At 51.6% G+C, this 24,172-nt stretch overlaps 9 protein-coding genes across 9 annotated transcripts; 5 read left to right on the top strand and 4 right to left on the bottom strand.

The window, feature by feature from the left end:
• Positions 1–51: 51 nt before the first annotated feature.
• On the bottom strand, positions 52–2,284 carry K460DRAFT_366733 (maltose permease MAL61). Its single transcript, XM_040933440.1, has one exon. It carries the CDS (start codon positions 1,840–1,842, stop codon positions 172–174), a length of 1,671 nt encoding a protein of 556 aa, XP_040788449.1. The 5' UTR covers positions 1,843–2,284; the 3' UTR covers positions 52–171.
• Positions 2,285–2,686: 402 nt separating this feature from the next.
• On the top strand, positions 2,687–5,010 carry K460DRAFT_417076 (glycoside hydrolase family 13 protein). The gene is made up of 3 exons (XM_040937852.1): positions 2,687–3,208; positions 3,287–3,826; positions 3,890–5,010. The coding sequence occupies exons 1-3, from the start codon at positions 2,879–2,881 to the stop codon at positions 4,748–4,750; spliced, it is 1,731 nt and encodes a 576-aa protein (XP_040788448.1). The 5' UTR covers positions 2,687–2,878; the 3' UTR covers positions 4,751–5,010.
• Positions 5,011–5,191: 181 nt separating this feature from the next.
• K460DRAFT_366731 (Pam17-domain-containing protein) lies at positions 5,192–6,293 on the top strand. Its single transcript, XM_040933439.1, has 2 exons — positions 5,192–5,778; positions 5,844–6,293. The coding sequence occupies exons 1-2, from the start codon at positions 5,245–5,247 to the stop codon at positions 6,030–6,032; spliced, it is 723 nt and encodes a 240-aa protein (XP_040788447.1). The 5' UTR covers positions 5,192–5,244; the 3' UTR covers positions 6,033–6,293.
• Positions 6,012–7,841, bottom strand: K460DRAFT_366729 (NAD(P)-binding protein). The gene has a single exon (XM_040933438.1). It carries the CDS (start codon positions 7,405–7,407, stop codon positions 6,418–6,420), a length of 990 nt encoding a protein of 329 aa, XP_040788446.1. The 5' UTR covers positions 7,408–7,841; the 3' UTR covers positions 6,012–6,417.
• Positions 7,842–8,529: 688 nt separating this feature from the next.
• K460DRAFT_417073 (uncharacterized protein) lies at positions 8,530–9,651 on the top strand (the record flags this gene model as incomplete). Its single annotated transcript, XM_040937851.1, has 1 exon — positions 8,530–9,651. The coding sequence occupies one exon, from the start codon at positions 8,530–8,532 to the stop codon at positions 9,649–9,651; it is 1,122 nt and encodes a 373-aa protein (XP_040788445.1).
• A 799-nt stretch (positions 9,652–10,450) lies between these two features.
• Positions 10,451–12,626, bottom strand: K460DRAFT_312781 (S-adenosyl-L-methionine-dependent methyltransferase). The gene is made up of 4 exons (XM_040930229.1): positions 12,468–12,626; positions 11,890–12,376; positions 11,083–11,834; positions 10,451–11,034 (listed from the first exon to the last, which is right to left on the bottom strand). The coding sequence occupies exons 1-4, from the start codon at positions 12,567–12,569 to the stop codon at positions 10,855–10,857; spliced, it is 1,521 nt and encodes a 506-aa protein (XP_040788444.1). The 5' UTR covers positions 12,570–12,626; the 3' UTR covers positions 10,451–10,854.
• Positions 12,627–12,724: 98 nt separating this feature from the next.
• On the bottom strand, positions 12,725–14,038 carry K460DRAFT_386286 (uncharacterized protein). Its single transcript, XM_040935579.1, has 4 exons — positions 13,895–14,038; positions 13,810–13,850; positions 13,687–13,762; positions 12,725–13,640 (listed from the first exon to the last, which is right to left on the bottom strand). Exons 1-4 carry the CDS (start codon positions 13,975–13,977, stop codon positions 12,950–12,952), a joined length of 891 nt encoding a protein of 296 aa, XP_040788443.1. The 5' UTR covers positions 13,978–14,038; the 3' UTR covers positions 12,725–12,949.
• Positions 14,039–14,725: 687 nt separating this feature from the next.
• Positions 14,726–18,010, top strand: K460DRAFT_338575 (uncharacterized protein). The gene is made up of 3 exons (XM_040931055.1): positions 14,726–15,109; positions 15,169–16,737; positions 16,789–18,010. Exons 1-3 carry the CDS (start codon positions 14,836–14,838, stop codon positions 17,556–17,558), a joined length of 2,613 nt encoding a protein of 870 aa, XP_040788442.1. The 5' UTR covers positions 14,726–14,835; the 3' UTR covers positions 17,559–18,010.
• Positions 18,011–18,371: 361 nt separating this feature from the next.
• Positions 18,372–23,771, top strand: K460DRAFT_283948 (clathrin heavy chain; the record flags this gene model as incomplete). The annotated part of the gene is made up of 7 exons (XM_040928697.1): positions 18,372–18,416; positions 18,477–18,497; positions 18,570–18,596; positions 18,657–19,034; positions 19,083–23,312; positions 23,362–23,481; positions 23,535–23,771. 7 exons carry the CDS (start codon positions 18,372–18,374, stop codon positions 23,769–23,771), a joined length of 5,058 nt encoding a protein of 1,685 aa, XP_040788441.1.
• Between the last annotated feature and the right edge of the window lie 401 nt (positions 23,772–24,172).

Below are 24,172 nucleotides of genomic sequence, written 5' to 3'. Positions count from 1 at the left end.
AGATATCACTACACGAAAATCACGGAGAGCGGATGATTGGTCAATGTTTGATGTTTGAACGAGAGATATGTTATCATTCAAGAAAAAATATCACTATATAAAAAGAAGACCATATAACAATAGAATGCGTCAATTGTCCAATATTCACATCATGGCAACAGCCTAAGCAACCTAGTGTGAATGAACCTGCTCGAGATGAGCAGATGCCCCCTTCTTCTCGCTAAGATCGCTCTCAGCGTCGCTAACATGGAAGCTTTCGACGACGGTCTTCTTGAAGTGCCTGGCAGGAACGCGCTTCTCGAAGAGAATGTCGAGCTCCGCGTATGTCCTGCCCTTGGGTTCGGGAAGACGAAAGAAGGCCCAGACAAAACAGCCAAGGCAGGTTCCAGCATAGAAGAACCCGGCTTTAGCCCCCCAGTTCCAAGCACCTGGGTTTAACATGCGGGGTGTGAGCACGTTGCCAATGATTGAGGCGAGGTTGTAGAAGTTGCGGGCCAGGACGACGGTCTTCTGTCGGAGGCGTGTAGAAGGGATCTCAGCAACGATGGCGTAGCAAACGGGTCCGATAGTGCAGTTGTAAGCTGCAGCGAATATCAGGAGCATGGCTCCAATGCCCCATTGTGCGCCAATATTGCCTTTTGGTATGACTCCGAGCCCGCCGATAATGACTAGAATAATGATCATGACGAAGTCACCATAGACGTATAGGGTTCGACGACCAACCCTTGGAATCAGTGCCCATGCGATGAAGACACCAACAGCACCGATAGCGTATTGACCCAGGCTCATGGAGAAGGAGTTGGAGTCGCTGAGCCCGGCTTGCTGGAAGAAATATGTGCTGTATCCAATCAGAGAAGCTCCACAGAAGGCCTGAGTAAACCAAGTCATTGCTGCTATTTCGGTGCGTCGAAGATCGGTGCCCTTGAAACAGTCGAAGTACGAAGTGCCCTCGGAAACCGCCTTTTCAAGCTCGTTGGTGTGGCGCATCATTGCAATCGTCTCGTCGGCGTTGAAATCGGGATGTTTTCCGGCAGACGTCAAGCGCATGAGCATCTTCTTCGCCTCGTCGTCGCGGTTTTTGCGGACAAGCCACCAAGGAGATTCGGGTGCGAAGCTGATGCCAATCATCAACGGGACGGGCCACAACCATTGGAGAGCATAAGGGATGCGATATGCCCACTGATCGGGACGCTCCGCAACTCCTTTCAAGACGCCCGATGCGAGAAACTGCCCAATGACCCAGCAGAGATTGACGTAAGTTGTGAGGATCGGGCGGAGTGGGACAGGGACCACCTCAGCGGCGTACGTGCAAGTCAGGGTCTGGAACACACCCCATGGGATACCGCAAAGGATAAGACCGACGAGAAGCATGACGATGTTCTGAGCGAAGAAGACGACGAAGATGAAAAGGTTGACCGCGAACAGTGCGGCGATCATTGTCTTCTTGTATCCGAAGTGGTCGGCTATGAGACCGTTGAGCAGCAGACCTGTGACCTCGCCAACATAGGCACCGTTGGTGAGACCGGCCTGCCAGGCTGCTGTGACCTCGTAGGAACCGTTTGGAAGCTGTTCGCCAAACCTCCGCTTGAAGGCAGGGACAGCCATGAGGTTGGCGATGAGGACCTTGTCGAAACCTTCCATGATGATAGCTGCGGAGAGTAGGACAGACCAGGCGATGGCCTTGGGATAGAGCTTGAGACCCTGTCTCAGGGTCATGTTCTGCTCGGATTGCGTTGCCTTGTTGGCATCGTGAGTAACCTGCTGGATATCATGGACGGCGACCGAGACGCGACGCGCCTGTTCGGGGTCGACAGCGACCACGCTGCTGTTGCGGCGGGACATGGCGGCGGTGTTGAGGATGTTGTCGATGCCAATGGCAAAGAGTATGTGTCCAACGAAAGACCTCGCGCTTTAGCTCCTGAACCGGGGAGCTGGGAGTGGAACTTGAAGCTTGCTGATGGTTCCCCAAGGTGGATCATCACAATCTACTTATACAACTTCGATCTTTGTATTCGCAAGCAGCATGCTCTGTCCAAATTCTGCTAAGTGAGAAGAGGAGATAGTGGAGTGAGCAATTGACGCGGGGATGGGCGCCACAGCTCAGGTGTCAGTGCCATCACCCGCAGTACAGCTCCTATCCAGCTCTCCCGTCTGGGGAAAGGCCTCTGAAAGCTAGAGCTGATGTGGATAGGACTCCCGATGAACTCGCCCTGAGCAATGTCGGAGGCGTGAGATGATTTGCTTAAAGTCGGACCGAGTTTGGCAGTATGAGCCAGGATGCAGATGCCCATCACGCGTGGCGAGATCAAAGTTTCTGGTCAGACGTTAGTGGCAACTCGACGCCCAGGAGTTCCTCGGGAACTGCCAGAGACCATCTTCTCATTCGCTGAATGTCGGCTCACGTAGGTTAAGGGTGTCTGTGACACCAAGCCCCCGCTTTCCGTGACTCGCTTAGATTCTTGAGGGATGCGGAGAGCGTTAATCCCCACACCCCATGATAGAGCCGCCATGCATGCGAAGCATCTCCCGTGACCTTCGATCCTGCCTCGCTGATGCTCGACCTAGTCGGCCCGACACTGCACGAATGGCGGTGGTGAGAAGGTTAGAGAACAATCACCCCGAGAATCATCCCGGCTTGGCATAGGTCCACAGTTCACTATCTGCAGACCGCGTAATGTTTTGGTATGGTTAAAATTCAACGCGTTGTCGATAATTACCCTGTCATAGGATTATCATCTGATAGTACGTGTTTATAAAAGAGCTGCTGCAAGTCGCTCTCGAGGAAAGCTTTGCCCGTTCAACGTCATCTTCCCCTCGCCTCGGCCAAACTCCTCATCACTACACGCACCGCTCCTACCTGAGCTTCGACACATACAACATGACAGTTGTACAAACGCCTTGGTGGAAAGACGGCGTTGTCTACCAGATCTACCCTGCCAGCTTCAAAGACTCCAACGGAGATGGCATTGGTGATCTAAATGGTATCATCTCTGAGCTAGACTATATACGCTCCATTGGCGTGGATATCATCTGGATATGTCCCATGTATGATTCCCCTCAGGTTGACATGGGCTATGATGTCCGCAACTACGAGGATGTATATGCGCCGTACGGCACTGTGCAGGATATGGAGAGATTGATTGCTGAGACACATGAGCGAGGCATGAAAATTATATTAGATCTCGTTGTCAATCACACCTCTGATCAGGTATGCTTGGCTGTTCGCAAAAATTGTTCCCTGCATTCACTGTACCATGATCTTGTTCTGGACTAATGAGTACACCAGCACAAATGGTTCCAAGAATCCCGCTCCTCAAAAGACAACCCCAAGCGCGATTGGTACATTTGGCGGCCGGCCCGCTACGTCGATGGCCAACGCAAGCCCCCCAACAATTGGGTTAGTAATTTCTTGGGCAGCGCCTGGCAATGGGACGAGCACACACAGGAGTATTACCTCCATCTCTTCTGCCCCGAGCAGCCCGATCTCAACTGGGAGAACCCCGAGACCCGGCAAGCCATCTATCAGTCTGCCATGGAATTTTGGCTCCAGCGGGGTGTAGATGGGTTCCGCGTTGATACCGTGAACATGTACAGCAAGGGTGAGATGCTGGACGCACCGGTAACAGATCCAGGATCGGAGTGGCAGATGGCTGGACTGCAGTATTGCAATGGACCAAGGATGGCAGAGTTCTTGGCTGAGATGAATGCCGTTCTGGGGAAATACGATGCCATGACGGTGGGAGAGTGCCCGAATACACCAGATATGAAGAGGGTCCTGCAGTACGTCAGCGCAAAGGAGAACCAGCTCAATATGGTATTCCAGTTTGTAAGTTGCCATCTTCGCTCAACCTACAGCCCTTTGCAGATAAGACACTAACGCGCTAAACAGGACGTAGTAGATGTCGGTCAAGGCCCCTATAAGTTCCAAACTACACCGAAGAACTACACCTTGCCTCAATTCAAACGTGCCATCGCCCGCACCCAAGACCTGGTCCGCCCTCCTTCGGACGGCTGGACCACCGTATTCCTCGAGAACCACGACCAATCGCGCTCCATCACGCGCTTCACTTCCGATGCACCCGAGCATCGTGTCGCTGGCGGCAAGATGCTTGCCCTGATGATGACCACGCTGTCGGGCACTTTGTTCATCTACCAAGGCCAGGAGCTTGGCATGACGAACTTCCCTGAGAGCTGGGACATGAGTGAGTACAAGGATGTCGATTCGTCCAACTACTACAAGATGGTGGCTCAAAGGACGAACAACGACCCCACCGCCCTCGCAGCAGCGCACAAGTCGCTACAGCATCTTGCAAGGGATCATTCAAGAGTACCGATCAGCTGGTCCACCGCCCCACATAACGGCTTTTCACCACCAGATGCAAAAGCCAAGCCATGGATGCGACCGCTCGAAGACGCGGCAGTATGCAACGCGAAGCAGCAGCAATCGGATAAGAAGTCCGTGCTCGCATTTTGGAAACACATGCTCCAGGTGCGAAAGGAGTACAGGGACTTGCTGGTGCACGGCCAGTACGACGATCTCGATGTAGAGAATGCGAACCTGTTCGTTTTCAGCAAGACGTGGAAGGGCAAGAAGGCGGTTGCAATTTGCAACTTCACGGATAAGGCGCAGGCGCTGGAATTCCCTCAGCCGGTTAGGGATGAGAAGAAGGAGTTGCTTGTCAGCAGCTTTGATCAGCCTGCTGAACGGGAGCTTGGAGCATACGAGGGCAGGATTTATCTATTGCTTTAGATTACCTAGGTAGCACTAACGATGTGACGAACACCGAACAGGTTTTAGAGTAGCCGCTAGAATGAAGGTGCTTACGGAAGGACCCTCCTCGGTACATGACAATGATCACCACTGTACCTATGTGGTTTGGCTTTTGTTTGATGTGTAGAGTGATGAATGGAGCTGGAAAACGCCATGCGCACATATGTTGTTCGATTGAGTAAGCAAGGCATAGAAGATGCACCAGCTGCTACACGCGACAGGTTCAAATTTCGAGCAGGTGGCAGATTGCAATTTGATAATGATGTTCAACTGCCGTGGATTCGATTGAAATTTACAAGTGGTCTTTAACTTCCCACGACGTTTATTCGACGACGACGTCATGGCCGTTTCCCCACGGTCGTTCGCCAAGACAGAGCCGCTACGCTGCTGAAACATCAAACAGAATGCTTGTAGCCAACACACGCTGCTTCAACGAGACCATCCACCACCCTCTCCACAAACAAACTCCCACAATGCTCACACGAAGTGCGCTGTGTCCGGCCCGGGCTTTCGCCAACCGCTTCCCGCCCTCGATACTTGCGCCTTGCTCGCCAGCGGCCGCTTCCTTCTCGACATGCATGCGACAACGGACTAAGCTATCGCAACCACAAAACTCGCTCCACAATACCTCCCCGCGCACCTTGACCGCCAGGGTAGTAATACGCAATGCTTCTTCAACGCCACAGCCAGCAGCGCCCGTCTCTGCACCTAGCTCGCAAGCCCAACTCACTTGGAATGACTTCTTCGCACTCCGCCGAACGCGCCGAAGAATTGGACAGGCATGCTCGGGTGTCGGCGCAATTGGAGTGACATACTACGGCCTCTCTACCATGATCACAAATGGCTACGATTCGATGCTCTCTGCCCAGCTGGGCGGTTTCGACCCATTTATGCTCATGGGATTGAGCACATTGGGCATGATGGCTGTGGGATGGCTTATTGGACCTATCTTCGGCAATCGCGTCTTCAATTTGGCATATAGGGGCGTGCTGGGCGAGTTTGCTCAGGTAAGTCATGACTTGGGGCGATATTCATGAACCGGATAAGCGTTTGCATACTGACCATTGCACAGAAGGACTCGGCCTTCTTCAACCGCATCAAGCGCCATCGCGTAGACCCCACCGCCTCCTCCCTCGCAAACCCTCCACCAGACTATTACGGCGAGAAGATTGGCAGCGTAGCCAGCTACCGACGGTGGCTAAAGGATCAACGCGCTTTCAATTTGAAGACGGGTAGATACCGGGGAGCTAAGGCTTTGTAAGAGCATTACACAGCGGCGTGTTCTCAGAGGTTCTAGAGTAGCACAGAAAGTGCATCGGCCATATAAATGGACTGGCCACCAACGAGCAGCAGCTATCACAACATTTTATTTCATCTGTAACTTTAAATTAACTGCGTGGACATCAATCCAGCACGTGGGCGTATTCACCGCCGCATTTCCTACTGTCTATCAAATCACCCAATGGCATCATGTGGCTATTGTATTTGTAACTGTACTTGAAAACAACAACTCCGCCCTGGCCTTATTCTGTTCTACTTTTTTTGGCTAATACCGGAGTTTTAGAAAACTCTCTTACAGATTTGAAGAATAGTGCGATAGCTTCGCAAGTCAGTCTCTAAAACTGACCCATGATCTGCGGGCCACCTCAAATATTCGGGTTCTTCCTCCTATTCGCACCTCCATCCAAGATCAATTCCTGTCCGCTCAAGAACCCAGCACCTATAACATACTCCACCATTTCAGCCACGTCTTCGCCGCGCCCCACCCTGCCAGCTGGATGCTGTTTATGATAGAGCTCCTCAAGGTCTTCCTCCCAGCTCTTAATGCGCAGCTTCACTGCACCATCTTCATGCGGCGCAACCTCTTTATAAGCCCCGTTCTGCCTGTCTCTCGCCTCCTCGTCACGAGCCTTGCACTCGTGGTCGACGCTGACCCACCCTGGCGAGATGGCCATGACGCGAATGCCCCATCGCTGGCACGAGACGGCCATGGCTTGTGTGAGGGCCAAAACTCCCCCCTTGCTAGCGGCGTAACCTTCGCAGTCTGGGTCGGATTGGTGGGCACGGAAGGAGGCGATGTTGATGATGCAGCCCCCCTCGTCCAACTTGTCATCCCCGTGGAGGTTGACGGGTAACTGATTGAACTCCTCGGTGCGCTTCAGGTCCTTGGCGCGGTCGATACCGTAGGTACCATCCTTTTGAGTGTTCTTGCTCTTCATGAACGGAATAACTGCTTGGCTCAAGTAGAATGGGGCGCTCAGGTTGGTCTGGATATAGGCTTCCCATTGCTCTCCCGTGGCAACGTCTTCCATGGTTCCATTGCCTGCATTGAAGAATCCTCTAGCGACTCCAGCGTTGTTGATCAACACATCTATGCGGCCGCCAAAGAATTCCGCGGCTTTGGCAACAGCGGATCGGATCTCTTCTGGGTTGCGCAGATTGGCTATCGTGGAGCCGAGGCGCGGAGCGTAAGCAGAGAATTGCTGGGTCACAGCGTATTCAAGCTCTTCGACGTCATAATCGATGATGAACACACGGTGCGATGCCGGTAGCGAAAGGAAATGCCGGGCTGTGCAACGGCCGAGTCCGCGAGCTCCTCCAGTGATGATGATATTCTTGCTTTTTGTCGAAGGCATTTTGTGAACCCTTGTAGCGTACAGCTGCAAGTCTGCTACGTTTCGATGTTGGGTGAGATATGGTGATGTTAACAGAAGTAAATATCCCCACTCAGCCTTTATATTTCTCGAACGACTCGGATGGTACTGTATGTCGAATAGAGTGTTTGCAGTACAAGGTCCCGGGAGAATTTCATCAAAGTAGCAAGGACTTCCTTTCAGCCTATTAGATTGTTTTGACTTACCCAGATATCAAGGCCTTTTGTCCGTGATATTTATCTGTACAGAGGGGGTACAACAAGATAAATGTTGTTGGGGGCGTCTGAGAGGACTGTGTATGGTGGAAGCTGGGCCGCAGATCCGTTGCTTAACAAGGCAGCTCGCTCCAGGGGAGCTGTTCCAATGATAATATACCGTGAAAGCCATTTCTTGGTTAGTGTTATCTTGCTTTGATGGTGCGTCTAGTACCTAAAATGGGAGGGGCGGGAGCGTTGACGAGGTGTGCCTCCGGAAAGTCGGAGCGGGTTGCGGGCCGTGCCACCACGTGAATCTATTCACCACTTGGCTAAAACGATGTCACTTTCGCTCACTCTTTAGAATGCTTTCTCCTCGCGAGCGTGTCTACAACACTCAACGGTATCGCTACCACGACTCTGCCACACATAATGAGTGGCCCCATAATATCGTCTATTGAGCAAATTGTGAATATCGAAAGGAGGATGATCTCATAGCTCTCAGCACAAGTCATCAAGGAGCCAATACTGGTACTAACTTCAAGGCCTCAAAGACCTCGCCGTCAGGTATCGTAATAGAAATGAGAAGAACATCCTTCGTACGGTTTCCTACCACTGATCATAAATGTCGCTACTTGTTCAAACACATTGTATACAACCGAAAACCAGCCTTGGCTTTGTTCCCCGAGCAGCCGATACCTTTGATGCATGTTTCGAGTAATGAAAAGGGGCGAGTCAATCCTTTTAATCAGGTCGAGACAAAGGAACTTCAACATCACGAAACATTCTTTGCTATTGTGAGATGTATATCTCCTGGCTGAGGCCTGAAAAATTCCCTTTCCTCGTTCTTTCCATACCAGAATCCTCCATTACTTTCTAGAAGTACAACACAACATTAAAAACACGAAAAATGCTATCCATCATCATTGCAGCTTTCTTTGCTGCGCGGGCTGTGAGTAGTACCATGGTCCCCCGGCATGATGGCCAAAACGAAAGCTCGCCTGCCTCCACCAGCACAAGCACGAGCACAAAGTTTGTCTATATCACAAGATACACTCCCATACATCCGAAGCCTACCACCACCCAACGTTCGGGTCTTCGGACGAGAACGATCCTCGTCACAACGACTGTGACTGGCAATGTGACTACCTCCAGCACTTCGAAGCACTCAGCCGGATCGGGTAGCAGCTCAATGCATCAGTCTTCAAACGCAGCTTCCTGGAGTGGCATACGGTTTAGTCCTGGATGGCCTATACCCCTTCCTTCCAGCTCCATTGCTAGCTTAACATCATCCGCACCTCCACGACGTACTGCGTGGGATGACGTTCCTATCCACGGACCTGGGCCACATGTGTCAAGCTCGACTGGTATTCCGAAGTTTACTTTCATATATTCGAGCGCTGTCCCTGTTCCCACCACGAATTCGGTGGTTGTAGTCCAACCTGTTAGACCAAGTCAGCAATCTTCAACCGCGATCGTAGTCCAGCCCATCACACCAAGCCCGCAATCTTCAACCGCGATTGTCGTCGTTCCAATTACCAACATGCCGCTGGGCTTTGGCTCTGTTCTTCCCAGGGCTATGGGCCATTTGCAAGGAGATCTTGAGCGCCAGGAACACAACGCACTTGACGGTGACATCGCAAATCTTGACAGCTTTGTTTCGACAGTTGCAGAGGACTCTATTGTAACGATTCAGACCATCGAGCCTGACAGGTCGCCAAGCTCCGTGCTGGAGGTGAGTCGCACTCGTAGTCCTACTAGCACCCCTACGCCCACTAGTTCCACAAGGACTTCAAATAAGCCCTCGCCGACGTCCAAACCTCCGCAGACTACATCCATCAAGTTCGATCCGTCAGTTTACACCACCATCATCTCCGCAGATTCTCGCTGCCCATACCCGTATCCCGGCATTTACTGCGGCAAGCCAGAAACAACGCTTGTGACGGAAACCAAGAAAGAGAAAACCACCACACAAAAGGATAAACAACCTACGGCTTCGAGTGGGTGCCCGTATCCAGGACAAGAGTGCTGAACTCAATCATAGGCACGATAATGCCCATCATAGTCTCCAATCTTATCCTGATAGCGGCGGTCGTAAGTACATCGGCGATTGCAGTTATTGATTCACTTCAGAGCCGGACGATTACCGACAAGGCTTTTAGGCATAGTTATTCTCTTTTGTCCCTTTAGTAAGTTTCGCCAATGTCAATATTTCGTCGTTCCTATCTAAATCTCCAAATTTCGAAAAAGTGAGAACAATTGTCGCCGTGACTGGAGTCTTCATGACATTGTAAAATCAACACAACGTGCCATAGTAGCCTGTGTTGCCATATCCCTAGTCCACTACGTACCACGCATTCTGGAGCGACACATCAGAGAAGAAGAAAGCCCAAAGACCAAAAAAACGATTGGCGGTACTGGGAACTGTAGACATATTAGTAATGTCTCAGACCACCTTAATATTGGACTAGCACGTACTCGAACCCAGGCTGGCACGGAACTGCAGAGAGAACCACAACGTGACGTCATACCACTAGCTGTTGGTATGTCAGTAAAGTCCAGTGAGTGAGTAAGGCTGACCGAGGGATCAACTTACACCATACCACCGATGCTTCGCTCTGATTGGCTGATTGATGAGTCAATTTGTAAATGCAAACCATCTATACAGTATGGAACTACTTAGGGAGAGTTCTTGATGTAAGTGTAGTATAATATTACAGTTGGTTCGAATGTGCGGAGTTGTTAGTACTGATTTGTGGGGCAAGCGGTAGACTAAGAGTGGAGACAACGAGCATATTTGTTCCTGCCCGTTCCACAGAATTGGAGAGGGGCTGAGATTTAAATGGGCATTATAACAGTCTTACGCTTAAGGTAGTCTGTGATCACAAGGAAGAGTGCGTTGGATCAAGAGTGATAGATTGGTATGTAGTATTGTCCCAAGAGATCAACGCTTAATAACGCCGAGTCTATACCAAATATTACCACTAGGATCTTACCGATCACTATTTCGCGATGCAATGCACGAGGCCTCACTGTTTGCGAGAGCTCCATTAAATAACGTAGATCAGCTGCTGAGCGTCGACGAGCACGCCAAGAAACCCCAATACTTCTTCTTCCCCGTGATGTCGAGTGGTAGTAGCCCTCCTACAGGACTCGTTTGCCCCATATCATTTTCGACAATGCATCCTGCTTGGTAGAACAAGCTGAATGCTTAGCCGCCGGTTTCGCGTGAAGTCTATGCCTTCCTCGTGAGCCTAGCCTTGCTCGTGGCGAGAGCACTAGACAGACTGTACTGGGTCTTGATACCATCGATACGATGAACGGCGTTGAGGTTCTTGACGCAGGTAATCTGGAAGCACGACGCGGTACCCTGTCGGGAAGCGATCGTAGAATAGGCAAGGAAGTACTCCCAGATCTAGAAAGCGTGAGCAACCATTTAGCAGGATAAAAGATGTGTACTTACACGGAACCATCGCTTGCCATACTTAGCGTTAACCTTGTCCTTGTTGGCGAGCCAGTTGCGATACCATCTCCAAAGGGTTGCCGAGTAATGTACGCCGATGGTGTCCGTCATTTTGACTTCGAAACCAGCACCCTCGAGCTTGTCGATGACGAAACCGAGAGGAGTCGAGGCATCAGCACCAGGGAAGATGTACTTGTTCATGAAAAGACCCCAGGTGAAGTCTTCGAACTGCCAATCCTTACGAAGACCAGCGATCTGGAGGAAAAAGACACCATCATCGTCGAGCATATCATAGACCTGGCCAAAGAAGGAACCTAGGTGGCGGACACCAACGTGCTCCGCCATTTCAAGGCAGGTGATCTTGTTGTAGCGACCGGGTGGGCGAGGAATATCGCGGTAGTCCATGCACAAGATCCTTGACTGGTCCTCTTCAATGCCCGACTTCCTGAGGCCGTTGTTGCCCCAAGCTGTCTGATTACGCCCAAGAGTGATACCGGTGACGTGAGCGCCATAGTTGACGGAAGCGAACTTGGAGAGAGTGCCCCATCCGCAGCCAATGTCGAGCATCCTCTCGCCCTTCTGCAAACCAATCTTCTCACACACAATAGCCATCTTGTTATCCTGCAGCTGCTCGAGGCTTTCCTCCTTGTTGATGTCGGAAATGATACCAGATGTATAGATCATACGCGGGCCGAGGAACCAGCCGTAGAAGTCGTCGCCGCGGTCGTAGTGGTCTCGAACTTGCTCTTCGTCTGCCGCAACTTTAGTATGTCTACACATGCTACTGCTTGAATAATATATGCGTACCCTGTGACCTCGAATGGACAATCATCTCAGGGATGAAGCCAAAGAGGAAGTGCTTGATCAGTCCAAGGGTGAATCGCGGCTTGGACCAGTCGTGGCGCCATTCGAGGACCTCCAGCATGTCGCCATTGATTTCCACCTCGCCATCGAAATACTTCTCCTGGAACGTCTCAAGGGGAATAAGCTTCTTGCCATAGTATGCGTCGCGGTCCTCGGCCTTGTTGAACTTTAGATAGTGCTCGATGGGCCTGCCGGGGAGCTTGGCCTTCTCATTCCTGCGAGGTGCGAATTCAGAGGTGAGCCACCAGAAGGGTCCGAGAATGGGAAGACACAGGACAATAGCTAAGAAGACCCAGGTCTTGAAGCCCATACCCCAGCTCCAGGTGATGTACGCTGGGACGCCAACGAGCAGCGAAATAAGGGCAATATTGTTGAACGACTCGCGGCCGGATCCTTCCGCGGGTAGAGGCGCATTTGCAATGGTTGGGTACTGTTTTTCACTATGTATCAGCTTGCTTGCTCTCCATCTCATAGCTCAATGGCTGGTGGGGTGCTCGTGGAATTGTCGAGATGCAACTTACCGAAGTAGTTTTGACGCCACAGTCGAACTCAGGCGTCGCGGCTGAGGGCGCCGGAGGCGTCTCAACCCACTCAAAATTCTCCTCAGAGGTATTGCTGCTCATCTTGCACACCGGGGAATTTTGCAAGACGAAAGGTAAAGGTGTCGAGTTTTGGAGGGCTTGCGGGCGGTGAACCTAAGCGAACACCCAAGCCAGGGGAGGCTTGTACCTGGCTAGCTTGAAACAAGTGATAGACATCGATAACACACCCACGATAAGCCTTTATTTTCCAGCCACGCGTAACGATGGGATGGTGGACGCTGAAATCTGATCAAGTTCTGGAGTACCATGGTGAGCAGCTTACCTTTAGGATACTGTGAAAGTTCTTTCGATCGCCGAAGACCCGATTCTGGCAATCTTGGCAGCATCTAAAATATACAGGCTACCGTATGTTATAACTGGTAGTGGTAGCAGGATTGCACAACACCGTTTGTGCAGACGCACTATGTTTCCAAAGCATCTGCTAGCAGCTTCCGCTTCACCAAGTCCACCGTGTCTTTATTGACGCCGATCTTCTCCAAGTACTCCTCAGTACCGCCGTACTTCTCCTGAAGGTGCGAATGCACGCTCGTCACCACATCTAGCGGACAGACAGCGAACTGCTCAGACAATCCAATCGATCCGATCTCCTTCATTCTCTGCTCCTTCTCGGGTGCGAGTTCCGACTCTGAAAGTACGTAGTCTTTCTCAATGACCTCTTGATCAACCCCAAGCAGGAACAACACAAGCATAACCACCAGCCCTGTTCGGTCTTTGCCTTGGGTGCAGTGGACTAAAACAGGCCAATTCACTTCGTCTGCCAAGACGTCGAAGACTTGCTTCATCTCACGAGTGCAAACGTCCAGAGAGCTCGTAGCTAGTCCTACAAGTCCCATCTCTTCCATATGGGGGGCCAAGATTTTGATGGCGTCTAGACGATACCCGAATACCATCAGGCCTACAAGCCGGAGGAACTCCAACCAAGATAGCTTCGAAAGCAGCATACGGGAGAAGGCAGATCCGTTGAAATTGATCTCGTGATAGGTAACTCCAGGTATCTTCAGAGGCTCGGCTACGTCATCGTTGGTTTGGGGAACTGCTGCTGAGGCCTTGACCTTTGCGTCTCGTTTTTGCGCCTGTTCTATGTGCTCCGTTCTGTTGAAGGTTAGAAAAAGAAGGTGTAGCGATAATGGCAGCCCACTTTGTTCGAAGATCAATGATGCTCTTCACACCATACTCCTTTGTGAGTCTCTGCCGGTCTTGGAAGGATGATTCGTCTTGTTCCAGTCAGTACGATTTCGTTGACGATGTTTGGGGTACACACCAGGACGAGCACCCCGGTACAGTAATCCAGTTCTCAGGCGACTGTATCTATTAGTTTATTTCTGTTATGCATCTCAAATACTGACTTTGACCTAGTAGCCTTGTTGACGAATTCGCTGACATCGCGAAAATTCAGTATGCTCTTCAGTGGTGAGCGCAGATCCGTCATGTTTGCACGTGTTTGGACGTGTGCTACTACAGCCAAGTAGCCAAGTCGGGAATATTGAGACCGACGATGGAAGCAGATGGCTAAAGGAGACGTGGGAATCCATGTTTACGCTGACGTAGTTTCTTGAAAATCACGCTAACTACAACATGGTCAAATTTATTCCGACCCCTGCCCGGAACTTGTTGTGATGTCGCGGTACAGTTGTGCAAAACGAGCAGTTATATAGTTTGATGCACCATACATGCGGTGAGCGTTGTGTAGGTGGTGACATCGAAACTGTCGGCGCTCGACGCAGGAACGGAAATTTTGTCGCACTCGTGAGACAAGGGAAGTAAGGATGTGACGATTTCCTTGGCTTGATCAAAGTCTGTTGGAATGTTAAGCGATCGCATCTTGGCTTATAGGATACGAAATGTTTGTTGTAGTTCGCCGCAGACAGAAGTCACTGGGGTGTGATGCACTCCTACACACGAGATGTTTAGTTTCCTCAGATGTGCACAGGGATATCTTCCCCAACCTGGGCGACTCAAGAAGGCACTGAGTCGACTAACGCTTAACTTTACCACTTTGGTTGCTGCACAATCTAATGGAAGTTGGAACAGGCCATGCGATCTCAGGCCAGCCAGGATCAGAGACCGAAGACACTAAGGTCAGATTGGAAGTCTGACCCCAACTAGACTGCATCCAGCGGCGATCCTAGATGACATCACCGGTCGAGGCGCCTAGAGCTACTCCACATGAACACCATCGTCATTAGCCATATCTGCGGCGACTACCTTCCCGCTGGTGTTTTGTAACCCTTCCAATTTTCAAAGCACCTTCTGAGGCCTGCGCTTTGAAGCCATAGCTTGCTTCGATATGGAGACACCAGCGCCCAAAGCGAGCGGTCCCCACACTGCTGAGAGCGGTCCCTTGAGGAATACTGGAGTTGCGGCTCCACCAAAACCTTCGTCGGCTGGAACGAGTATGCCCTGCCCTGATCCATCAGCGCATCATACGAAGAACAGCGCATTGCAAAACCAGGCGTCGGCTGCTGCGCTGTACAGTAGCAGTCACAGTCACGGCCCCATCAAGGGAAGCGAAGCACGAAGCGTGAACCCGCTTGGACCGGATGGAAAGCTCTCGTCATCGAGTGAGTGCGAAATTGTGATGAATTGTGGTCGCACTTGAAGTACTAAGTAAAGCCTACAGGCGCTGCTACCAGCCTCAAGTACGCAAAGGCCCACGATCTGCCTAGCTTTCCCGTAGTAGGGATTGATACCAAATCCTCGGCTGGAACTGCAGCCCTTCTTGCGGACCAGAACAAGAAAAGTCCAGAGTGGTGGAAACCCGAGCAATCCGCTGCAGCCGGCAAGGCTGCGTTGCTAGCAAACGGTTACAAGATGGCGCCCATGTGGCAGCCTGAGGCCAGCGCCGCAGGCTCCAAAGCAGCTTTGCTCGCTCATAGGGATGGGGGGAAACTGAACCTGTGGGCCCCTGAAGCAAGCGCTGACGGCAATTCTGCGGCGAACATCGCCATGCGCAAGAATTATTTGGGCCCAGAGGTCGACTATGGTTATACTGATCAGGGCCGGAAGAACGCCTTCACTGCAGCGACAGGGGCTCACTCTGCCTCAGGACGCAAGCGCGCTCAGTCGAATCCAGCGCGGGCAGAGCTGTACCCCGACTCCAGGAACTCCGCCAGGAATGCGCTGAGCGCTGCTACACTTGCTCACAGCCCGTCTTTGCGAGCAAAACCACAAGTAACTTCTATAACTGACTCCAATCGACTCGGTTCGGGCGCAATGCAGGCAGCACGCATTCAACACGCTAAGAGCATATCGAGAGACATGTACACTAGCACTCCGCCAGTGGCTCTTGAGATTGATGAAAAGAAGCACAACGATGCCCTTCGAGCTTCTGCAATCTCCATGGCCAAGAAGATATACGATGTGCAAAAGCAAAAGCAAAATATCGATGGAGCAGCTGGCCAGTCAGCCGCCCGTACAGGAGCTACTGCAGCACATGGCCAGAAACCTGCTACTGGCGAAGGCGACATTAAACAACAAGCCATGCGCTACATCGGCATCCAAGAAGCAGCTCAAAAACTCGCCCAAGAAAGATTGGCCAAGATTGGCTACGACGAAAATGCCGCTTACCGCAGTTACTACGGATATGAGCAGCCGACTCGCTCGAAACTCTCCATGCGCCGTGGACGAAATCGCGCTCATAGTGCCTCCGAAACTGCCGCACCCGATGATTCAGACTCTGATGAGGATGACTTTCGATCAAGGCGGATTCGCTCGCAAATGGAGCAACTCAATCAGAAAGTAGTAGATCTCGACGCAAAGAAGCGCAACGACGATCGTAAAAGCCTTCTTGCTGCAGCACAACGTAAAGTGCAAGCACAAATGCAGGCACAGGATAAGAAGATATTTGACGAAACTGGCAAGATGTCACCAGGAATGGTCAATGAGTGGGACGAGAAAGCTCGCCAGCGTGCGCTGGCTAATTCGGAGACTCGCATGGAGAACCATGGCAAGGTTCACATCGGCAATGGCAAATGGATGGACCAGGCCGATATTGATGCAATTGCTCAAGCCAGGATCCAGCCGACGTTGGACGAGATCACGGAGAAGACGGAGAAGCGCCTGGCTGAGGATGAGAGACGAAGGGGAGAAGAAGAAGGGAGAAGACTAGATCTAGAGGAGAAGAAGCGTCGCGAAAGGGTTGAGAAGGAGCGCGCCGCGGAGATTAAAGCTGAGGAGAAGCAAGTGCGGGGTAAGTGTTTCTGTCATCGACCTTGACATCGATAACGCTGACATGCGACAGATGAAGAGAAGAGAATTGCAAAGGCCCGGGCTGTAGAAGACAAGACAGCTGCAAGACAGGAAAAAGAAGTGGAAAGGGTGAAGAGAGCAGAGGAGGAACGCCTGGCCAAGGAAGAGAAGCATAAATCGAAAGAAGTCCCACGAGCAGTCCCGGCCGCCGAAGGAGCTGCGGATCCAACACAGAATAACGACGATTTGTACCAAGATCCAGCATCTGCTACGTATATTCAACATGTAGCCGAGCACGAGTCTTCTGACCCTACGTCGCCAACTTCCCAAGGCTCCTCGAAGGGGCTCAAGTCCCTGCTGAACAAGCTGAAGCGCCGTTCCAGGCCCTCAGATGCCGATGACAAGAGCAAAGAGAAAGAGACGGGCTTTCTTGGGGGTGCTGCTCTTCGCTCTTCCACGTCACAACCCCAGTCGTCTTCGAACACCATTCCAACACCACATCAGGAGACGACCGAAGGACACCGCCCGACCAATCTAGGTGACGTCGAGCCCCCGGTTGTACCCCATCAGGATGAGGACCGCTATTCAGACGTATCTTCCCTATCAAGCGATTATGACGAAGCCACCGCAATCCGAGGACGCTCCGCAGAACGCATTGCCAGCGGAGCGACTGCGACATCTGACGGAGGAGACTTCGAGGAGGCGAAGGATCACTTTGACGAAGATTTGGCACCTCCGCCCGCGTTCAGCTCTGAAGCAGATAAAGCAAGAAAGGGAGGGAGCCCAAACCGCGACTCGAAGTTCCATGAGGTGGGAATCTGAATTTCTTCGCACGAATATTGGTAATGAGGTTGACGGGGATACGAGATGGATGAAACTTTGGATTTGTTACGACTGTTCATCCTCGTGACTTTCTGTTGGCCTGAGTTAGCTACCGTGTATGTACATGTATTCTATAAAGTTTGCTTTCTCACTGCTTGATTGTCATTTGGGTATAGGAGGAGGTGATATATGCGCTTGAGCTGACAAGCAAATGTTTTATATGATTTTCCTCAATGCTGTGACCACTTTCCAAGTGTTCAGAGCACAGTTCGCGGTGGGTGTTTTCTTCTGAGAGAACTCAGTAATAGAGACGTATATACGATCAGTGCAGTAGGCGGATTCTTTCTCCCACATACTACCTGCTACGACTACAGGAGTAGGATGGAAGGCAAACACGCAAAGCAAAACCTGATAACAAATGTATATCGACTACAATGAACGCTATAACACCCAGAAGTTTGAGTCCCCATCTTCTATCTACACGATTTGTGCTACAGGACAGCGCGTAGATAAAAGGAGATTGTCTACAATAGACATCCAGGGTGCTATCGCGCTAACCAGATTCGGCGTCGGCCAAGGCTAAGTCAGCCAGCACGGACGTCGATCGAGCGTATGTGGAATCAACACGCGGAGCTCCTTTCTCGAAAAGCATCACCTAACCAACTACCACCCCCACACGTCTTCCGACATCCTCTCATTTCCTATTCCGCGCCTCCGGAGTTGTGCATCTGGGTCTACTTCCTCCTTTTCTTCCGATACCCTATATTTGTGCGCGTCTCACTCCGGTGAGCTTGAAGCTGGTCTGTCGCGAACATGGCCCAGCGACCGGTTCCATTGCACGTCTCGCAGCCGACGCTGGTATGTCCCACATGGAGCATTTGCGCGCATAGTTACAGAAGCTAACAACTGGTCATGTAGCTCACGAACCTGAACATTCTCGTACGTCGGCCTTTACAGCCAAGCTCCGCACGGAGAAGGCAGCAAGGAGAAGCAAGCTAACAAGAAATCCAGCCGGCATCAATATCATGGCAGAATTGTGTATGTGGCCCTAATCTAGACCATACTTTATGAACACAAATGCTGACAACCGTCTCACAGACGCTCGAGTCAGACAAGTATGTCTGTGTGCGCCAGGTCAACAACGAAGCCAACGCTCCCGCCGAGACGGTCATCATCGATCTCAAGAACACGAACAATGTTATCCGAAGGCCAATTCGGGCGGACAGCGCCATTATGCACTTGACTGAGCCCATCATAGCTCTCAAGGCCCAAGGCCGGACGCTGCAGCTCTTCAACTTGGAGACCAAGGAGCGCCTACAAACATACAGCCATCAAGAGGACATTCAATTCTGGAGATGGATCAGCCAAACCACCCTCGCTCTCGTTAGCACAAAGGCCGTTTACCATTGGGATGTGCTCGACTCCAAAAACGCTGTTGCCCCGCGCAAGATCTTCGACCGCCAGGAGCAGCTCGAGGTACGCTGATTGATTTTAGAAGCTGAAACTTGTACTAATTTTGCGTAGAACAACCAGATCATCAACTACGTAACCAACGATGACGAGAGCTGGTCATGCTTGGTAGGCATCACATCAAACCCAGCAGGCGGCATTCGCGGCAACATGCAGCTGTTCTCCAAGGCCAGGAATGTGAGCCAGCCTCTCGAGGGTCATGCCGCCACCTTCGGTACCATTCGCCTCGATGGCGCGCAGACAGATACAAAGCTCTTCGCCTTCGCAGTCAAGTCATCGTCTGGTGACGCGAAGATCAACATCGTCGAAGTCGACCACAATGCCTCGAACCCGGCGTTCCCAAAGCGCCTCATCCCGATACATTGGCCCGCCGAGGGTACCGGTGACTTCCCGCTCGGCATTCACATTGCGCATAAATACGGCATCTTAATTGTAATCACCAAATTTGGTTTCATCCACCTCCACGACCTTGAGACTGGTACCGCTTTGTTCCTGAATAGGATCTCGGAGGAGACTGTGTTTACCACTGCGCGCGACGACGAAGGCACCGGTGTCGTCGTCATCAACAAGCGAGGACAAGTGCTGCACACGACCATCCGCGAAGACACCCTGATCCCGTACATCATGGAGAACCCAGCGTGTGCGGAGATTGCCTACAAGCTGGCCTCAAAAGGCGGACTTCCGGGCGCCGATCAGCTGTACTCACAACGATTCGAGACACTAATGCAACAGGGCAATTTCGCCGAAGCAGCAAAGGTTGCCGCTAACTCACCTCGAGGCTTCTTGCGCACAATGAACACCATCAACAGATTGCGCCAGGTCCCCAGCCAGCCGGGTCAGATCACTACCCTCCTTCAATACTTCGGCCAGCTGCTTGACAAAGGTGGTCTAAACAAGGAGGAAACACTCGAACTGGCTCGCCCTGTATTTGTCCAAGGTCGCAAGCACCTCATTGAAAAGTGGCAGAAGGAGGGCAAACTTCACTGCTCAGAAGAGCTTGGAGATCTCGCCAAACCCCACGATCTAAACCTTGCCCTGGCTATCTACAAGGAAGCCAATGTGCCGCAGAAGGTGGTTGCGTCCCTCGCCGAGCTAGGTCACTACGATCTCATCCTACAGTACTGCAACGGCGTTGGATATACACCAGACTACAATGTTCTCTTACAGCACGTTGTACGCATTAACGCAGAGAAGGGCGCAGAGTTTGCATCGCAGCTCGCGAAGAACGAGGGCGGGCCTCTTATTAGCATCGACCGCGTTGTCGACATCTTCCAGTCACAGGGCATGATTCAGCAAGCGACCGCATTCCTGCTTGACGTTCTTTCCAACGACCGAGAAGAAGAGGGTCATCTACAAACGAAGCTGCTGGAGATGAACTTGCTCAACGCTCCCCAGGTCGCGGATGCCATTCTTGGTAATGAGATGTTCCACCATTACGACAAAGCTCGCATTGCTCAGCTGTGCGAGAACGCTGGACTCCTCACGCGCGCCCTGGAACACAATGACGACCCCGCCGCTGTTAAGCGTATCATCGTTCAGACCGACAAGTTGCCTGAGGAGTGGCTGATCAACTACTTTGGTCAGCTCACAGTCGAGCTCTCGCTGGAATGCTTGGATGCTATGCTTACGACAAACATTCGGCAAAACCTCCAAGCGGTTATCCGCATCGCTCAGAAGTACTCTGACCTGCTCGGTGCCACCAAAATCATCGACTTGTTGGAACGGCATCGGACGGCCGAAGGCCTATACTTCTTTTTGGGATCCATTGTCAACGTCAGCGAAGACAAGGATGTCCACTTCAAGTACATCGAGGCTGCAACCACAATGCAACAGATGAATGAAGTTGAGCGCATTTGCCGCGAATCGAACTACTACGACCCGGAGAAAGTAAAGAACTTCCTCAAAGAGGCCAATTTGACCGAACAGCTTCCATTGATAATTGTTTGCGACCGCTACAATTTCATCCACGACTTGGTCCTGTACCTCTACAAGAAGCAGCAGTTCAAGTCTATCGAGGTCTACGTACAACGGGTCAACCCTGCCAGGACTCCTGCAGTTATCGGCGGCCTTCTTGATGTTGATTGCGACGAGGGCATTATCAAAGGGCTATTGGCCTCCGTAACACCCTCCTCAATCCCAATCGATGAACTCGTCTCCGAGGTCGAGTCACGCAACCGCTTGAAGCTCCTCCTCCCGTTCCTAGAGCAGACTCTGGCTAGTGGCAACCAACAACAAGCTGTTTACAATGCTTTAGCCAAGATATATATCGATAGTAACAACAACCCGGAGAAATTCCTTAAGGACAACGACCAGTACGATACTTTGACCGTCGGTAAATACTGCGAGAAGCGCGATCCAAACCTGGCGTTCATCGCATACCAGAAGGGCCAGAATGACCTCGAGCTCATTCACATCACCAACGAGAATGCCATGTTCAAGGCTCAGGCTCGTTACCTGCTTGAGCGAGCCGACTCGGAGGTGTGGGACTATGTCCTCAGTCCCAACAATATCCACCGCCGCTCGTTGGTCGATCAAGTTACGTCGTCGGCAGTTCCTTCTTCCACCGACCCTGACAAGGTTTCCGTTGCTGTGAAGGCGTTCATCACAGGGGACATGCCTTCTGAGCTGATTGACCTCCTTGAGAAGATCATCCTAGAGCCGTCGACCTTCTCCGACAATCCCAGCCTTCAGAACTTGCTCCTGCTCACCGCCTGCAAGTCCGATCGCTCCAAGGTCATGGGCTACATCCATCAGCTTGACCAATTCACGCCCGAAGATATTGCTCAGCAGTGCATTGAAGTTGGCATGTACGAGGAGGCCTTCGAAATCTTCAAAAAGCAACCAAACCACGAAGAGGCCGTCAATGTCCTTATTGAGCACATTGTGAGCATCGACCGTGCTCAAGATTATGCTGAGCGCGTGGAACTTCCTGAGGTCTGGAGCAGAGTCGCCAAGGCACAGTTGGATGGTCTCCGTGTCACCGACTCAATCGAGTCTTACATTCGCGCCGGGGACCCATCTAACTTCCTAGAAGTCATTGAGACCGCCACCCATGCAGGAAAGGACGAAGATTTGATCAAGTTCCTGAGGATGGCCCGCAAGACTCTCCGCGAGGTTCCTGTAGACACTGCATTGGCCTTCTGCTTTGCGCGTACCAACCAGCTACCCGAGCTTGAGGACTTCCTACGCGCCACCAATGTCGCCGATGTCGAAGCCTCCGGTGACAAGGCTTACGAAGAAGGTTACCACGAGTCGGCTAAGATCTTTTACTCGAGCATCTCGAACTGGGCTAAGCTTGCTACCACGCTGGTACATCTCGAGGACTACCAAGCTGCAGTCGAATGCGCGCGCAAGGCAAATTCCGTCAAAGTTTGGAGACAGGTCAACGAAGCCTGCGTTGCAAAGAAAGAGTTCCGCCTTGCACAGATATGTGGTCTCAATCTTATTGTCCATGCTGAAGAGCTTGCGGATCTTGTCAAACAGTACGAGCGCAATGGCTACTTCGATGAGCTCATCAGCCTACTTGAGGCTGGTCTTGGTCTAGAGCGTGCTCATATGGGCATGTTCACCGAGTTGGGCAATGCTCTCGCCAAGTACCACCCTGAGCGCGTCATGGAACATCTCCGCCTATTTTGGAGCAGAATCAACATCCCAAAAATGATCCGCTCTTGCGAGGAAGCTCATCTTTGGCCGGAACTCATTTTCCTGTACGTCCATTACGACGAGTGGGACAACGCTGCCCTGGCCATGATGGAGCGTGCATCGGATGCTTGGGAACACCAAGCGTTCAAGGACACCATTACCAAGGCCACCAACGTCGAGATCTACTACCGTGCTTTGGGTTTCTACCTGGAGGAGCAGCCGACGCTTCTTACCGACTTGCTGCAAGCGCTCACTGCCAGGATTGATGTCAATCGTGTCGTTCGTATGTTCGTCAAGTCGGACAACATTCCTCTGATCAAACCCTTCCTTCTTAACGTGCAGTCGCAGAACAAGCGTGAGGTCAACAACGCTCTCAACGACCTTTTGATTGAAGAGGAGGACTACAAGACATTGCGCGACTCGGTCAACAACTACGACAACTACGACCCTGTTGACCTTGCCCAACGTCTCGAGAAGCACGACCTTGTTTTCTTCCGCCAGATCGCGGCCGACATCTACCGTAAGAACAAGCGGTGGGAGAAGTCTATCGCGCTCTCGAAGCAAGACAAGCTGTTCAAGGACGCTATCGAGACTTCGGCCTTGTCGAGCAAGTCAGAAATCGTCGAGGAGCTGCTCCGTTACGTAAGTCGAGCGCATTATATGCACGGCCTCAAGCTAATTACCCGTGCAGTTTGTGGACATTGGCAGCCGCGAGTGCTACGTCGGCATGCTTTATGCTTGCTACGATCTCATCCGCCCAGATGTCATCCTAGAGATGTCGTGGCGTAACGGTCTTCATGATTTCACCATGGTATGTATTGCCCTGATGGAGTGTTCGAAAATAATTGGCTTACCTTTGTTTAGCCGTACATGATCAATCTTCTCTCTCAACAGACGGCAGCGATTGAAGTGCTAAAACGCGATAATGAAGAGCGCAAGGCTCGCGAAACGTCGCAACAGAAGCAGGAGGATAACACGCCTATTCTGGGTTCGCGCCTGATGCTCACGCAGGGTCCGATCGCCTCGGCGCCGTCTCCGGGCCCTTACGGACAGGCCAACGGGATTGCTCCTCAGCCGACGGGCAGCTTCCGAGCCTTTTGAGCAGTCGAGCATAAGCATATCGACATGATGCAAGACGATGAGTTTTTAGTGAGTTGAGGAAGTTTATGGGGGTTCACTTCGATCTACATATTGATCATTTGGTGGGCATACATTGGTGGGTTAGTAGGCAGCGGTGTACTCTACTGGCGTTGATGGTGGCTCTTTTAGTCTGCCTGTTTTATGTGTAGAACATATGCAGACGCTTGTATTCTAGTTGATCATTGCATGTGCTATTTGATTTGCGCGGTGTTTTCTCGGTCCCGCAGTGATGGTGTGTGCCAGGATGGGAAGTGGGCACGTGCATAGTACTGATGCATCAGGTCCGCCAAGTCGTCTCCATGTGAGAGCATGTTTCCAAAGGTAGCCATTGCGTGTGTTGAGGTTTCGGTGGTGGAGATGTA

The sequence above is a fragment of the Cucurbitaria berberidis genome, assembly GCF_010015615.1.
Source record: "Cucurbitaria berberidis CBS 394.84 unplaced genomic scaffold K460scaffold_3, whole genome shotgun sequence".
Lineage (NCBI taxonomy): Eukaryota > Fungi > Ascomycota > Dothideomycetes > Pleosporales > Cucurbitariaceae > Cucurbitaria > Cucurbitaria berberidis.
Note: the sequence above shows the minus strand (reverse complement) of the source record. Positions and strands in the feature narration are given on the sequence as shown.